General features: G+C 51.0%; 3 protein-coding genes across 3 annotated transcripts in view; 1 reads left to right on the top strand and 2 right to left on the bottom strand.

The window, feature by feature from the left end:
• Nucleotides 1-844: 844 nt before the first annotated feature.
• lyrm5a (LYR motif containing 5a) lies at nucleotides 845-2,066 on the bottom strand. The gene is made up of 2 exons (XM_084447641.1): nucleotides 1,792-2,066; nucleotides 845-1,340 (listed from the first exon to the last, which is right to left on the bottom strand). The coding sequence occupies exons 1-2, from the start codon at nucleotides 1,834-1,836 to the stop codon at nucleotides 1,128-1,130; spliced, it is 258 nt and encodes an 85-aa protein (XP_084303767.1). The 5' UTR covers nucleotides 1,837-2,066; the 3' UTR covers nucleotides 845-1,127.
• Nucleotides 2,067-2,209: 143 nt separating this feature from the next.
• dnai7 (dynein axonemal intermediate chain 7) lies at nucleotides 2,210-8,928 on the top strand (the record flags this gene model as incomplete). The annotated part of the gene is made up of 15 exons (XM_084447701.1): nucleotides 2,210-2,221; nucleotides 2,688-2,775; nucleotides 2,911-3,002; nucleotides 3,173-3,277; nucleotides 3,692-3,829; nucleotides 4,190-4,324; nucleotides 4,519-4,622; nucleotides 4,789-5,116; nucleotides 5,240-5,345; nucleotides 5,500-5,666; nucleotides 5,921-6,110; nucleotides 6,632-6,846; nucleotides 7,238-7,396; nucleotides 7,971-8,084; nucleotides 8,653-8,928. The coding sequence occupies 15 exons, from the start codon at nucleotides 2,210-2,212 to the stop codon at nucleotides 8,926-8,928; spliced, it is 2,229 nt and encodes a 742-aa protein (XP_084303827.1).
• Nucleotides 8,929-9,954: 1,026 nt separating this feature from the next.
• Nucleotides 9,955-16,919, bottom strand: part of lrmp (lymphoid-restricted membrane protein) — a gene marked incomplete at both ends in the record, with an annotated part of 27,105 nt that continues 20,140 nt past the window's right edge. The window contains 13 exons of the mRNA XM_084447700.1: nucleotides 9,955-10,237; nucleotides 11,286-11,405; nucleotides 12,099-12,194; nucleotides 12,363-12,421; nucleotides 12,862-12,905; nucleotides 13,027-13,174; nucleotides 13,520-13,654; nucleotides 13,951-14,091; nucleotides 14,212-14,239; nucleotides 14,346-14,397; nucleotides 14,749-15,024; nucleotides 15,272-15,430; nucleotides 16,915-16,919. The exon at nucleotides 16,915-16,919 is cut by the window's right edge and continues 47 nt beyond it. Coding sequence (XP_084303826.1) covers nucleotides 9,955-10,237; nucleotides 11,286-11,405; nucleotides 12,099-12,194; nucleotides 12,363-12,421; nucleotides 12,862-12,905; nucleotides 13,027-13,174; nucleotides 13,520-13,654; nucleotides 13,951-14,091; nucleotides 14,212-14,239; nucleotides 14,346-14,397; nucleotides 14,749-15,024; nucleotides 15,272-15,430; nucleotides 16,915-16,919 — 1,546 coding nt within the window. The remainder of the gene's footprint in view (nucleotides 10,238-11,285; nucleotides 11,406-12,098; nucleotides 12,195-12,362; nucleotides 12,422-12,861; nucleotides 12,906-13,026; nucleotides 13,175-13,519; nucleotides 13,655-13,950; nucleotides 14,092-14,211; nucleotides 14,240-14,345; nucleotides 14,398-14,748; nucleotides 15,025-15,271; nucleotides 15,431-16,914) is intronic.

Here is a 16,919-nt window from a genome sequence, read left to right as displayed (position 1 = left end):
CAAAGACTATAAGAATGGGACCCATTGCCTCCCTGCTTGGTACTCAGCATCAAGGGTTTGATGGGGGGGGTTTGATCACCAAATGATTCCCGAGCACGGCACCGCTGCTGTTCACCGCTCCCCCAGGGGATGGATCAAATCTTGAGAACAAATTTCACACAATCAGTGGGACTTTAACTTTAACACGAGTGTACCAGAAAGTGAAATTCCTAGGTGTGTGAACCACCAATGCGCAGTAACAGTATATACAGTAGTAATAAATAAAATAATAGACACAATATACATATAGTACACTATAGACAGAGTGTATACACTACACATAATGGACATATGACCTGGCCCAAAATAACCTCCACAAACCAGAACTGACCTCTGACCTACCATCCATGACCTCTGACCTCTGTTATTCCCTCCCACCAAGGCTACGAGAAGAGCAGGGAAGCTGGACATTACCAAGAAGAGAGGGGAGAAATTTGGCAAGATCAATCCCACCTTCAGCAATGTTGAGATGAAACTTCAGTAAATTCGGTGTTCCATCGTAACAGAATAATGTCAATACACTTCTGAAGAATGATCTCTCAAGTTGTGATTATGTAGCTCATACCCATGTCTTATATTATATTATCCAAACATGTCAATTCCCATTCTCCATGCTTTGCAGAACAGAGTAGGCCTAGTGACAAATACAGTAGACTTGAATCTCTTACATATTTGACTTGACAATTTTCTATAAAAATATGTTTATGTCAAAATGGAGCAACCATCAGTGCCTTTCACATTTCAAATACTTTCAAATACACTTGAAATCACCGAACATACAAATGACAAGCGTTGACATTTCACTTGGTCATGATATACTGTAGACATTTGGTGGGTGTGATTTCAAAGCAGAATAAAGACAACACCCACAGCAATATGACTCCTGTACAAAGTTGGTTACACTGATTGGGCATCTTGCACAGCACACGAAGAAAGCCATCAGCTGCCAAATACCCTAACATAATTGGACCTCCTTTTGGACGGATCATACTAGTAGGCTAATTGGCTACTTTTCCCCTAGTCAGGTATTTATCCTGTGAAGAGAGATTTCATTAAAAATAGAGTAGTATGGGTCTTCAGACAGTCTCTCATTTTTCAGGATCGTAGTATCTCTTCTTTATCGCTCGGTATTTCCTTAAGAAGTACATGGCTGCCAGTTCCTTGATGACGAAGTCGCCGCGATCCAAAAGCTTTTTGATCTTCTCAGGGTCTGAAACATCCTTGTTCTTCATGAATGCATTCTTCAGGCGCTCCCTGAAGTAGACAGATCCTTTGGGGTATTCTCGTCCAAGATACAGCAGCTGTTGAAGAGAGACAGAGAAGACTTGGTTTGGTGTGCAATGTTGAGCTGTGCATAGTTCACACTACACAGGCTACAGACTGTATCAGTTGTTATCATGTGTATACACTGATAACATCTGACGCAGTGTTACATGGACCCACAGTATACCCACTTCTTTAAACACCACTAATGTAAAAACTGTAACATTTCTGCTATACCCATTTCTATTCAAAGTATACCCACTTCTATACTCAAAGTATACCCATTCCTATACTCAAAGTATACCAATTTCTATACTCAAAGTATACCCATTCCTATACTCAAAGTATACCCATTTCTTTACTCACCAGTCACCACACCCCTGGATGTTATCTGCATCATGATTGCTAATGTTAGCTAGCTCGTTAGCTGGGTGACATTGTAGCAATAGCTAAAGGGTTTGCACCAATACATGCATGGTTTGCACTTACATTCTTGTAAAGGTGTTTAACAGCACTCCTTAAAGGATTGGCCATGACAACACAAACACAGTTTCAGCTTAAATGTCAACAATGAGGCAGGCTATGAGCTAGATAGCTGGCAATTTCTGACAACAAAGACAGCAGAACTGAAATAAAGCGAGTGGAAATCCAAAAACAATTGTGAAAAATCAGATCTATGATACGCTCATAACATGCGATCTTTATATCAGATAAACGTGACACTAAACTGTCTAACTTTGCCCTACGTCCATGCTACTACACAAGTTCACGGCATCAGATTTCACAGATGACACTGCCGTGCATCGAGTGTCAACGTCGCAAATAATAAACAGACAAGACAAACTGCGCCTGCGTTGGCGTTGTCATGGTAGCGAGGACGCGATAAGTGACCTCCCACCTTTTGAAGATGGTAAGACGTGTTTGTAAACAACTGCGTTTAATTACAGCCATATACCAATCATTATATAACTGTTGAGGTTAACCAGATATATTGCATGGGATAAGTATTTTTAAGCTAGTTAGTGCTAGCTAGCCATGTATTTTGCCACTATGACTGGTGTGTTTCACACATAATTTCGTACTTATTTTCTGTTCTTGCATCAACTGAAGTGCTCTCATCCTCGAACCTTTCATTCTGACTGTTTATAGCAAATAATCTTTTAAACTTCACATTAGTAATGTGACACCAAAGGAAGTAGCGACAGGAAGTTATAATTAGCTACCACCCTTTGATCTCTTTTCCCAGACTAATATTTCCTTGACTTTCATTTTACACTCTTATTTCCAGTGGTTTTACTCAACAATTAAGCATTCCGTGCTCGGATAGATTAAGATCCCAATTAGCATTTATGATTACCGTGCTTGACTATTGATTTGGGTCCTAGTCTGCTAAAAAGAAGGGAAGCAAACTGAGCAAAGCTGAGAAGGAACGACTTCAGAGGGAGGAGGATGAGAGGAGACACAAGGAGGAAGGTAGCTGTGAAGTGTCCTATAGAATTCCTCTGTATGTAGCTGTTACCAATAATACCTATAATACTGCATTTGAGATTATTCCTCAAAGAAGTGCCCAGGCAACTCAATGTCTTCGTCTCCTGTCGTGTCCTGCAGAGGCGGCCCGCGTGCTGGCCGAGCTCGAGGAGCAGGAGAGGCTGGAGAGAAGGAGAAAGGAGGAGGAGGAGCAGGAGAGACTGGAGCTGAAGGCGTGTTGTGATTCACTGTGCACGCTTCTGTGTTTTCCACTGAGGAACTCATTCAAAATTATGACAATTCGTTTATTAGTTCATGATCAGTCTCACTCCTCAGCCTCAGAGATTTTCATCAATTAATCATCTGTAATTGTCAACTGTGATGGTGTGATATGTCCTGACAGGACAGAGAACGCAGAGAGGACGAGCTGGACGAACTGCGCCATCTGCTGGAAGAGAACCAGTCCGCAGTCACTAAATGGGAGACGGACTCCAGGGAGAAAGCTAAGGTGTGTGATCACTGTCAGTTCTCTTTACGGATCTAAAATTAATTCCCTTTAGCCCATACCCTAATCATACTGGCATTTCACCTTTGGTTGTCTATCTCCCTTCGATAACTCAGTTGGTAAAGTGGAGGACTGTAGAGCTAGTGCTGAAATCCTTAGGTTGCTGGTTCAAATCTGGCTGGAAGGAGTTCTTTTAACAAACGGAAAAACTTTAAGCATTGTACATCGTATCCATATCATGTACATATGACAAATAAGCCACCTTGAACCTTTCATTGGGCTTTGATCCTTGGGACTGTGCATGAGCTACAGTACTGTACATTAGCTCTGCGGAGCCTTGTTTTCGAAGCTAAACCATGCTCTTCTTATTGAATTGAACCGCTACTGAAATTGAAATATTTCCATGGTTTTCCGTAGTGGGAAAGGTACATGCGTTGTGACGGCAGTCCAGACCCGTCGGTCCAGCAAGAGATCAACACCTTCATCAACCTGTGGAGAGAAGACCAGGAAGTCCGGATCCAGCCCGTTCTGAAGGACTGTGACCTCGCTCTCCGCGTCAGTGGGCTCATGCATGATACGCCGTATTAAGTTTTCTTTAGCTCAGAAAAACATGGCACTGACTGTAAATAGTGTGCACTATATTGCTAATAATATGGCTCATAATAATATGGTAATACAGTATACATCGTAATGTTATGAGAATATAATATTCCAATTACATACATATAGCTCTGGTTCTATTAGTCATCCTAAACAGAATGCCACCCCTCCTACAGAGGGGTAGTGAGAGGCAGTCTTCCAGTCACAGATTAAGCCTAGCGCTTCTAGATTAGGCCTGATCTGTGTGAGGTAAGCCGGTCCTGAGTGTACTCTAGCGCTGGCGGTGAACACGCCGTATTGTGGTCGTTCCCGCAGCTGATCGAGGAGCTGGACGGCCTCCTGAGGGACCAGCCTGACCCTGCAGACGCCCCGAGGTACCAGGAGACCCTGGCCGTCCTCCAGGACCTCGTCCATGCCAAACACCACCTCACCACCGAGGAGATCCTCAAGGTAGGGAACACACCCAGCAGAAGGCCATTGGACGTTTCAGTTTTACGTTTCGGAAACGGGTGCATGAGGAAAGGCGTTTGATCACTGGAAACGTTTGATTCGGTGACGTTACATATGCAATTATGGTCATATTTAAGACTAATACCGCAGGTGAAAACATTCTTATATTCTCATCTGTTCCCCGCCGGGCACAGAGGGCCAACGCTCACTCGGACATCGAGACGGGGAACATGCAGGCGGTGGTCCAGGATGACAACGTCACCCTGTGTCTGTGGGCCAACCTCAACAAGAACCCGAGGCATGTCTGTCGCTTTCCTCCTTCACCCCGTGCCTGTTTCTACTCACCTCTCTCCATTCTGAAGCCTTTGAAGAGTACCGAGCAACAGCCAGAGCCGTGACAGTCTTGCCCCGCCCCCCCCCCCACCCACCCCCCGCCTCTCCGTCTCTCCCTGTCCGTCCTCCAGGTTTAAGGGGTTCCAGTTCGAGGAGGCGGGCCTGGGCTTCGAGCTGCCCAAGCCGCTGGCCGTGAGCGACATGGCCGTGCGGATCCTGCACGCCCGCTACGACCACCTGTCTGGCCTGGCCCGGCCCGCCCGCCCGAGAGGCCGCGCCCCCAGCTGCAGGTCCCTCGTGGGGGGAGAGGACCTCCTCCTGGAGGCCGACGAGCCCACGGAGGAGGAGGAGGGGGGAGAGATGGAGGGAGAGGGGGGCGGGGGGAGGCAGAGCAGCACCCAGAGCGGCGGCGGGACAGGGGAGGAGGCGCAGTCTGTCAGAGGCTCGGAGGGCAGGAAGGTGAGTCGGATCGACGGCGCACTCTGGTCGTTGAGCTTTAGCCTGTCCGTCCGTACCGAAGACATTACATTACAGTGTGTGTGTGTGTGTGTGTGTGTGTGTGTGTGTGTGTGCGCGCACCAGAGTGCAGTAAGCGTGTTCTCTGTGAGGGAGGAGAGGAGGAGTGTCCAAAAGCACCACGAGCAGGAAGAGAGTCAGCTGGAGGCCGCGATGGAGAGAACCGCCCCAGGCGAGTCTCTCTACCCGGGGTTTCACTCTCCGGATGAAACCCCCACAACACACAGATACAGTTGTCGTTTTTTTAAGCGAATTACAGGAATGTTAATCGACGTTAGTCCGGGATACTCATCGTGACTGCTCACCGGACTTCCTCTGTCCCCCAGGCGAGGGGGACTCCGCCCCCACTCCGGCCGAGCCTGTGATGGACGTCTGTGACGAGGGCCACGTGGCGGACCTGCAGCAGTACACACCCCTGGGCGGGGTCTTCTACTGCGACGTGTTCCGTCTCCCTCCCCAGGCCCAGCGGCTGAACAGCTGGGAGATCAGAGAGGTGCGGAGGGTAGAACACTAGACCCTGGGTGTGAAGGTTTCCTGTTAGGTTTCCTTCTCTTTTAAGAGATCACAGGAGGATACATACTTTCTCTGGAATGTACTGCCTAGAATATGACCTAGTATATGACCTAGAATATGACCTAGAATATGACGACAGGGTGTGCTGTAGTATATTGCGATTATAGGTTTGTTGTTGAGGCCAGTTGGACAGTAGTGGTGGACAGTAACGTCCCCGTCCATCTCATCCCCCAGCTGCTGGACACGGGGCTGCAGGCGTTCCCCTACCCCACAGAGCAGCCCCAGGCCCAGGGGTCCGACTCGGCCACGGGGAGGCTGGAGGACAGCGGGGTCCAGGACTGTCCCCCTGTAGGGGTGACCGTGCCCCTGCCCGAATGCGTCCTCTTCCTGGAGGAGCCCCAGGTGGCGCGCTGGGATCCCCGAGGTGAGACCGGCTGGAGGACAGAGACAGAGAGGACATCTTCAGCTTGGGGGGGACGAGGGGTGGGGGGCCAAGGGCAACATTCAGATATATAAAGTCAAAGTCAACTTTATTTATACAGCACTGTTCATACAAATGTAGCACACGGTGCTTTACAGAAAAATTCTAAACAGTTAAAATAGTAGATAAAAATAAGAGAATAAAACACAACAAATCATATATGGTAAAAGAGAATAGAAAGAGAATAGAAAGCAAGTAAAAAATTAAAAGTGAGTGTGTAAAAAAAAAGAATATAGGTAAAACTACATGATGAAAGCGAGATGAAAAAGGTATGTCTTAAGATCTCGCTTAAAATTTCCCATAGACCTATATAAAGACGTGAAATGAATGGACGTGTCGAATGTCTGTCACTGGCTGAAGGGGAACGCCCAAGTTGATTTCAGGTCGGCAGTAGACTGTTTCAGAACGCTGTCCTTGCTGTTACTGGACTCACGGTCACGGGTTCCTGTCCCGGTCACCTGCAGGCCACCGGTGGAGGACCGACGGGGTCAGCGAGGTGCTGTACGACGAGGCGGAGAGGCGCATCTCCTTCAAGATGGAGTCGTTCTGCGCCTTCACGCTGCTTCAGGAGACGTACGTCAACATGCCCTTCCAGGGCTGGGAGCTCCGCCCGCTGGGCCCGGACTCCGCCCTGCTCACCATCACCGCCGCCCTCATCGAAGTCAGCATCAGCATCAAGGCATGGATGCGCTCGCGCACACACACACACACACACACACACACACACACACACACACACACAAAGTTAAGATAAGATATAACTTATCTATACGATAAGATATAACTACTACTACTACTAATAATAATAGTAATAATAACACACACACACATACAAAAAATACATGTGCATGCACAGGGATACACGTGCACACAGGCATACACACACACACACACACACACACACACACACACACACACAGAAGAGTGCGTGTGTGTGTGTGTGTGTAATATGGTCTTTTGTGTGTGTGTGTTATATGGTCTTTTGTGTGTGTGTGTGTGTGTGTGTGTGTAATATGGTCTTTTGTGTGTGTGTGTTATATGGTCTTTTGTGTGTGTGTTTACCATGGCAGGGTAACCAGTGCATGCTGCAGTCTGACCAGGAAAGCGGTCTGACCCACATTCTGGGCAGATGGATGAGTCTCTCCGCCCTGCAGAAAGCCATGGTCGGCGCCGGGGTCAACGTATTCCTGAACCAGCACTCTGACAAATACGTCAGCATCAACGAAAAGGTGGGCCCAGCGCGCGCTCACGCACACACACATGCACGCAGACACACATAAAGAGAAACGTGCAACCTTCCCTGCTTGGTTACAGAACACACATTGAGGTGTGCGCCATACTTGCATTCAGCTGAAAGGAGATGAATGCTGAGCGGTATTAAAGGACAGCTTCGTATTTTAGCATTATAAGCCACGTTATAAGGTTATTTACGATCATATACAACGGCCGATCAACGTTATATCAACGTTTCGTCAAACGGTGCACTCAAGAGATATAGCCTGTCGCCGCTCATACACTCAATGGATCCACAGGTATATAGACAAAGTCCCTCAAAAACACCAGAAACTCTCGTTTTCAAAGACGGAATCTCACCGAGTGGTCACTAGTGTCTGTTGATGTTCTGGAAAAAAAAAAAAACCGCCACAAAGTATGCTTGACTTATCTGGCTTATAATGCTAAATTCCGAACCTGTCGTTTAAGATGCATCTCGTTCTGAACGGGTACTCATTAACTCTGTGTGTGGCCTGTCAAGCCGTTGCCCTGAGGGTATGAATAAAGTTGAGTGTGTGTCCGGGTACCCAGGACCCGCTGACAGAGCACGCCGTGTACGAGCAGATGGCCCTGCTCTCCACCGCCTTCGCCTTCTCCTGGAGCCAGTGGAACGCACAGTGTGGACCCGAGCATCTGGTGCTGCAGGTACACACACTCACGCACACACACACACACGCACACACACACACACACACAAGGAAGACGAGACGAGGAAGCGATTGCACGGCGCATTCTAGCGAGATGTAATCAGCAGGCTTAGTCCTTGGCCGCGTCCCATTAGTCGAAAAAGTACCACCTCCGCTCAATCACTGCTGACTCGCTCACTCCGTGCGTATGACTATGCATGAGGGCCGTCAAGCAGATTCACAGCACCTGCTGTCCCCAATGCTGTAGGAGGTACCTCCTAACGCCCCACGGAAGGATATGAACATGGAGGATATGAATTTGTATGCCTTGCGGAAGCATTTTTCAGACCATAACTCGCACCCACAAGCATCAAATGCCGGTGACTCGCACTCCACTCCTGACGGTAGAGGGAGAAGTTTGGAAAGAGGAAATGACAGCAGCAGCACCAAGTTTAGTCGACACAAATGTGAACATGTGCTTCATGCTAGATAGGCTTTGAATGAATTAACACATTCATGAATAGCCACTTTAATGTTTTCATGTATTTCACTTGAAATACATGTATTTCTCCTCCTCCTCTCCCCAGGTTTGTGAGCACCAGGAGTCGGGCCCCGTGGTGGAGGAGGCGTGGTCGGTGTACCTGCTGGGGGCCCAGAGGAGCCAGCGGCTGCGGGTGAGGGAGAGGAGTGAGGCCTTCTCTCCGGAGCTCCACCCGGGCACCGAGTTCCACTCCACCTTCCTGCACATGCTCAGAGACGACGCCAGCCCGGCGGCCCTGGAGAGGGCACGGCGATCTCACCCCCTGTTCATAGACACCGTGAACAGGCTGCTGTGCGCCACCCGACCCCTCACCTACTCCTGAGACGCCAGTCTCTGCGCCCGGGTCAAATACTCCACATATATTTGGAGGTGTGTTTGATTTGCTCCCCCCCCCCCCTCGCCCCCCCGTGGTGGACACGGACCTGGTTGATTCAGCACCAGCTCATCCTCACAAGTCTATAAACTTTACTATGAAGGAGAAGCCAAAATGGCCATAGGTGATTTGTATTCAGTGTTCAACTTTCTACATCGTCTTACTGCTGAGATTGTCTAACTGCCGAGATAGATGAGTCCCACTGAAGGCAAACAGACAGGGATTATTCCATCGAATCAGTTAGTTTAATTGTGCAAAGTTTCACTCGCCCTCTTTGGAGAATACAAAAAAGTGTATGAATCTCATAACAGTGATCAACACAGCAAGAATGAATTAAGTCAAATAAAAACCATTTGTGTGATTGTAACAAACGCTGATTATAACAAAAAACATTGCAGTTTATAGATATTCACATCTCCCCACACAAACTGTCAAACAGTAAAATGATAAATTACGTCAATAAACTCCCCAAAAACGTTCAAATGGCAGTTCTTTAATTAAAGATTGATACAAATAAAAAAGAAACACTGAACAATATTAAACCCCAAGTGTTGTCATTATACTGTAGATTCAGATAAGCTGAAATGTGTTTAAAAAGCTGTGGCTAAATCTTGGCCATGCCCACCGTTCCCAGAGAGAGACACTGTGGTCTGTGACCTGATTGGTTAACGTTTGCAACAACTGGCCAGAAAGCTTCCCCTGTAATTGGTCGGTGTGGAGTCCTGTCTGGGTAGAGTGTCTCTGGAGCACCAATGGGATCGCTGGCTGTGGTCAGAACATGTGTTGGGCGGCCCTGATAAAAACGCACCCTGTGAGCTGCAGTCTTAAGTGCTCTCTCTCTTCACACACTAACTAGTCTAACAAACTGTGTCAGAAGGCCTGCGAAGGGTTGACCGTCCCCTGAGGTCTCATCAGTCAGCGGAGGCAGAGGGGGGACCCTCCAGCCCTCGGGGAGGGGGGGGGGGGGGTGGCTAGCTACACAGGGGGCTGTCCGTTGTGCCGGAGCCCGGTATAGGGCCACAGGAGCTGCTGGATGGTCGTCCAGGAGTTGCCCGTCCCCGCCGGTGCCGCGTCCACAGCCGGCTGCATCACCAGGCTGGCCAGGAGAGCCAGGAGGCCGGCCAGGACCACCACCAGGGCCAGCCACAGCCACAGCCCCCGGCTCGGCCCGGGCACGGCGGGGCGCGAGGGGGAGTGGCCCAGAGACGGCGCTGGCTCTGCATGCTGGGCCGCGGTGGGGCAGGAGACGGGGCCGGAGCTAGAGGGAGGTGTGGAGGGGTTTGGGGGGAGAGAGAGGTGTTGGAGGGGTTTGGGGAGAGAGAGAGGTGGTGGAGGGGTTTGGGGAGAGAGAGGGAGGTGTGGAGGGGTTTGGGGAGAGAGGGAAGTGTGGAGGGGTTTGGGAGAGAGGGAAGTGTGGAGGGGGTTGAGAGAGAGAAAGAGGTGGTAGAGGGGTTTGGGGAGTGAGGGAGGTGTGGAGGGGTTTGGGGAGAGGGAGGTGTGGAGGGGTTTGGGGAGAGAGAGGGAGGGAGGTGGGGAGTTTGGAGAGGGAGGGAGGTGGTGAGTTTGGAGAGGGAGAGAGGGAGGTGGTGGAGGTGTTTGGAAAGAGGGAGGGAGGTGGTGGTGGAGGGTTTGGAGAGAGGGAGGGAGGCATGGAGGGGTTTGGAGCGAGGCAGGTGGTGGAGGGGTGGAGAGAGGGAGGTGATAGGGGAGAAAGGGAGGGAGAGAGAAGAGAGTTAGAACAGATACTGGAGTGACGAGTGATGAAATGTTTGACTTTTGAGAAGAACCAAGAGGAGCTCAAGCAGAAACCAAGGCCACCGACACACCACAGCGACAGAAAGTAGGAGGACATCACAATTTTTTTTAAAGACCCATGACTGACAGTATCAGCTGTAGTAAGTGGGGAAACGGTCGTCCAAAATTCAGTCATTTCAAACGAGGTTATTTCCTTGAGGTGGGGAGGGTCTGTGGTCCACCTCAGGTCCAAAGTGACTCGACTGGACTTTAACGTTAACTCCTCCCCCCTGGGCCCACAGCAGCTCAGCCCAGGAGCAGAAACTGCTGCCGTGTTTTCGACACTTCCTCAATCCACTCTTCCTCCACCCCATCGCCGGTCTAACACGATCAAATCAGATCAAAGCACTGCATCCAGGTTATATACCCGGCCGCTCATTGCCAGGTCAGATATTTCACTAAGGGGAGAGAGGAAGGAAGGATGTTGAGAGGGAGAGAGTATTGAGACACCCGATGCGGCGACCCCTAGAGGTGGGAGGCGGGCGGCGCGAGAGCGGGGCGTGTTCACTAACGTCTTTAGGGGCATTATGAAGGAGGTGAGTTTGCTGCCCAGCTCGCTGAGGCTGGACTTCCTCTCATGAGGCTTCTCCCTCCTCTCGTCGTCGGAGTGGGACTCTGTGTCGAGGGCTGACCTGAGGGCCGGGCATGCGTGGTCCAGACAAACACACACAGATAGAGACACACCACGCGGTTGATACACACGCCTCACGCACACAACTCGATGCGTTTGGCCTCGTCACACACACACATAGGCCTACATGCTCTGGCAAACTATATAGTGACATGGGCTCATGCAGAATGTTGCTTTACAAGCCTGGTGTTCAGGGCCAGTTTCATGGACAGAGTTAAAAGGGTGGTTCAGAATTTTGGACATGCAGCCTCATTTACGACATCAGCTGATTCCATGCTGTCTCTCGTTCTGGCATCCATCAATCAACAACATTTGCCGGGTTAAGAAGCACTTAACTCCAAAGTACTTCTTAACTCCCATACAAAGGGTTGCTTAAGAAGGTTCTTTATCGGGAAACCCGGCCATTATGGTCATTATTAGGTCGGAAATGAGGCTCTATGTTCAAAATTCTGAACTACCCCTTTAAAAGGAAATATGTCAATTGAGATTCTGAATTGAAAGGCCGTCTTAGTTCTAGACGTGGCTAAATCTGTATCAGGGAAACTGGCCTGGAGTGTGATGAACACATACAGACATCTGCGTGCACGCACGCTTCCATACACACACACACACACACACACACACACACACACACACACACACACACACACACACACACACACACGCGTGTGTAGGGTTCCACAGCGGCCCTTACCCCTTCATGAGTGTGTGCTCATCAACATCGGCCCAAGCACCAGAGGTGACAAAACGCTTTAGAGGGGGCCGCACTGTGCTCTTCCCCGTTACATTCCTGGAACCATGTCACACACACAAACACACACACACACACACACAATACAGTACAGCACCACCCCCACTTTACAGTCGACTATAAGGCACTGTAGACCCATGGTCAGAAACACAGACACGCAGTTTTATTATATTGATGACGGACACACACTCATGGCTCTCTACCTACCAAGGGGACCTCCGCGTCAGTCTCTCTGCCTCCGTCTCTGTGGCGTCCTGTGCTTTGGACTGTGGGGGGGGGGGGGGGGGGGGGGGGACATGGAGAGAACGAGGTTAAGAGATCAGAACTGTGAAAACGGCACAGTCAACAGACAAACCAGGATGCTGTGGGGCTCTCTGGTCAGTCGGAGAGCGCTGCGCGGCCCTCGTGTCTCACCATGTCAAAGTGTCGGACGGCTGGCATGCTAACTCGCCGGGACGAAGTGGACTGAGGGGACGGAAGAACGCTGCGTTAGCCCTCTCCAAACACCTCCAGGAAATATACAGAGCCATACAGCCCTGAGCTACACACACTGAGCTATACGAGCCTTCATGGTGTAGCCAAAGAAGCAGTGTCTCTCTCTCTCTCACACACACACACACACTCACACACTCACACACTCACTCTCACACACACACAGTAGGCTACTATGTTGCTGCAACACCACTGCCATACGACCTCTGCTGACCTTGTAGAACGGAGATCCTGACTGCTTCTTCGCTTTGTAGTCGTCTGAGAAGAACAGAGGGACACAACATGGAGATAAAGAGACTGGGCGAGGCGGAGAGAGACAGCGGTGTGTGTGTGTGTGTACAGTGTGTGTGTGTGTACAGTGTGTGTGTGTGTTCCTGACCTTTGTCGGTGTGAGATCCGAAGGACCTCTCGTTCTGCATCAGGTTCTCGCGGAGGTCCATGAGCTCTGCGTGTTCTTTGGTGTACATCCTCCTCAGGTTCTCCACGTGGTGGATCATTACCTCCACAGCCTTCCCTACACGGTTCTCCTGTGGGGGGGGGACGTTACACACACGCAGGATGAGAAAGAGAGCACACACACACACACACACACAGGATGAGAAAGAGAGCACAGACACACACACACAAAGGATGAGAAAGAGAGCACAGACACACACACACAGGATGAGAAAGAGAGCACAGACACACACACACAGGATGAGAAAGCGAGCACAGACACACACACACACAGGATGAGAAAGAGAGCACAGACACACACACACGCAGGATGAGAAAGAGAGCACACACACACACACACAAAGGATGAGAAAGAGAGCACAGACACACACACACACACACACACAGGATGAGAAAGAGCACACAGACACACACACCTGGTGTATGGCCCCTAGTGTCTCTGAGCGGCTGGAGACCCTGGTCATGGACTGGACGAGGATGTCCAGGTTCTTCTGCAGCCTCTGGATGATCTCTGTGGACTGGTTGTCATCCTCACACAGAGGGATGAGGGCCTGGGGGGGGGTGGACACGGCAGGTACACACACACACACACACACACACACACACACACACACACACACACACACACACACACTGTAACCCGTTGTGCGGGCAGGCTTCGGCCTGGTTCATCTCCCAGACAGGTGAGTGACGTAGTCTTGACCCTTACCCCACTTGATATTTAACGTGATGACTTTTAAGCTAATATTAGAATAGATGACCAGTCCTTATTTCTCTGAAAGGTTCCTCCCTCCTCTGGTCATCAGACCCCAGATGATGGCCTTGTGGGCTCCGCGCCCTCGCTCACCTGTAGCAGGCCCTGGCAGCTGGACACCTCCCTGCGGACGTTGTCCTCTGCCAGGTCCCTCGCCCTCGCCTCCAGACGGAGCCTCTTCTCCAGGGTGAACACGTCACACTTGAAGCTCAGTGACAGGCGCTGGAACTCCGTCTAGCGGCAAGGGGCCCAGAGGGACACTTAAGAGAGCAGGACCGGCGCCGAGCGCGGCGGGCGGACCCGGCGGCACGACACGTCGTGTAATATTTATGGAAACAAACAAACAAACAATACCTCGATCTCCTTCTCGTTTGGAGACAAGCTGCAACGAAAAACAGATGAGTCATGAGCGTTCCGTCACAGTGTTCCGTATCACCATGGCGATCAGAGGACTGCTGTGCATGGCGGTGAGGGCGGCGGAGAGCTACCTGTTCCTCTCTTCCCTGGAGTCGCTCGTGTCCTCGGAGATCGCAGATGTCTCTGCGGGGGGGGGAGGACAAGAATTAAATGTTGCCTCTGCGAAAAAAAAACGCCGGACAAAAGAGCTGAGCATGACCTGAAGTCTAAGAACAAAGACTGAATGTCCCTCACACATCAATTCGGACAATTCGGGTTTTGGCGTCGCAAGATGCAACAGCGCATCTTATCGGCTGCACATACAGCGAGTGTGTTTTGAATTTTTTACTGAACCTTTATTTTACCAGGTGCTCCCGCTGTTTGTTGTGACTCAGACGAGCCGGGTTGTAACAGTGCACTCTGGCTACGGGCCAAATAAGCCGAATACCTCACACGCCCGCCCGTCAAGGTAAAAAACGCTACGGTCGGACTCACCGTCCTTCTCGGCGGTGGTGGCGACGCTGGATTTGCTCAGGTCCTCGTGCGCGCGGCGCTCCTCCTGGGGGCGCTCCTCCTGGGGGGTCTCCTCCTGGGGGGTCTCCTCCTGGGGGGTCAGGGCAAACGTTAGGCCCCCTGTCCCGCCGCCACCGCCGCGCTCGGCTCTACCCTCCCACGCGGGCCCCCCCGGTTCGCCCCTCTCCAGCTCTCCAGCGCTACCCTCCGCCTCGAACGTGAACACGCTCGCCATCTTCCCTGTCACGGTTTCCACGGCTTTAAAAAAAAAAGTGGACGGTTTAAAATCCCGTCTGCGTACAACTCGCCACCATCCTGTAGGCTTACTGTGCAGCGTGAGAGGTGTTTCCCTCTGGGAAGTCTCATCAGCCAAAGTGAAAGTATGCTCTCTCTCGCCTGCCCGTGCACATTAGGCATAATATGGAGAAAATGTTGTTTTTCCGGCCGTGTGAGTGAGCGTGTCACAACCGTTGGACAGATGGAGGATTGCGCTACACTGGAGTACACTGGTCCGCATCAGAGCCACAGACTGACTGTAGACACGTAGTCCTCACCAGTTCCTTCTTGAACTTGGGGTCAGAGGTCATGCCCTCCGATTTGCTCTCCGACTGGTTAACGCCTGAGACGGTCACTCCAGCCACGGTCTGGGCGGACTTTCCGTTTCCTGATAGAGAGGCGGCGCCCTCACCTGACAGCCTGTCTGTCCCTGATGACGGAAATAAAATACTCATAAATAATCAATCATTTTAGATTTGTTTCATTTCCTTCTAAACAAAACCAGAAACATATACAGAGCAGTGCGTCCTCCTACAGTACCTGCCATGTCCACTGCCACGGTCAGCACCTCAACTGGCTCCTGTCCACCCTCCTCCTCCTCCTCCTCTAATACAGGAAGCAGGCTAGTGCTGGAACACACAACCACACACACACACACACACACACACACACTTCAGAGTGCTGCAGCAATAGCACACCATTAGCAAATAAGTGCACGTTTCCTGTAGACGCCATCACTTACAACATGCAGGTCAGACGTGTGCAGAGACTAGCACAGGAGTGTCTGGCTATCTCAACCCTCCAGAGTCACTGTCTGGACACTCACCTGTCCTCTCCCACTGCCCTCTCTGTCAGCTGCTCCTGGCTCGGCCTCTGAGAGAGAAAGAGAGAGAGAGAGAGAGAGAGAGAGAGAGAGAGAGTTGGTGAGAGAGAGAGTTGGTGAGAGAGAGAGAGTTGGTGAGAGAGAGAGAGAGAGAGAGAGAGAGAGTGAGAGAGAGTTGGTGAGAGAGAGAGAGGGTGAAAGAGAGGGTGAGAAACAGGCAGCTGGCCTTGTGACATACTGTACATTCTTCAGTCCTTCAACAGAGGAAGTAGTTAAAAATTAAGAGAGACATACACACACGCACGCAAACACACACACACACGCATGCACCGCACCGCACAAACACACAAGGATAAGACAGCCCCGCGCACTGCACCTGTCCCATGGTATTGGAGCAGCGGACTGATATCTAAGCACAATGGAGAATGATGATTTCTGACAAAATGTGCTCCTTGCTGGAGAGCCCTGGAGCTGTGTACGTGTGTGTGTACACACACACACACACACACACACACACACACACACACACACACAGCGTAGGGAGAGCTGCTACCCAGAGAAGAGCTGTGTAATGATGACAGGGTGCCGGAGCAGAGAGAGGAGAGCACCGCAACACAACAACAGCAAACAGCAGCCTGCGATAGAGGAACGTCACACACAGCCCACACCACCACCCTCCCACTGCCCCATCCAGGAACGTCACACAGCCCACACCACCACCCTCCCACTGCCCACTCCAGGAACGTCACACACAGCCCACACCACCACCCTCCCACTGCCCCATCCAGGAACGTCACACAGCCCACACCATCACCCTCCCACTGCCCACACCACCACCCTCCCCCTGCCCACACCACCACCCTCCCCCTGCCCACTCCAGGAACGTAACACACAGCCCACACCACCACCCTCCCACTGCCCACTCCAGGAACGTCACACACAGCCCACACCACCACCCTCCCACTGCCGACTCCAGGACAGGCGTCTGTCATGCCAAGACGAGGTATGCGAATCCAAGACCGCCGCACCGCGCCCAGACCAGACGTCACGTGGC

The sequence above is a fragment of the Borostomias antarcticus genome, assembly GCF_949987555.1.
Source record: "Borostomias antarcticus genome assembly, chromosome: 13".
Classification (NCBI taxonomy): Eukaryota; Metazoa; Chordata; class Actinopteri; order Stomiiformes; family Stomiidae; genus Borostomias; species Borostomias antarcticus.
This window is presented reverse-complemented; position numbering and strand designations above follow the sequence as displayed.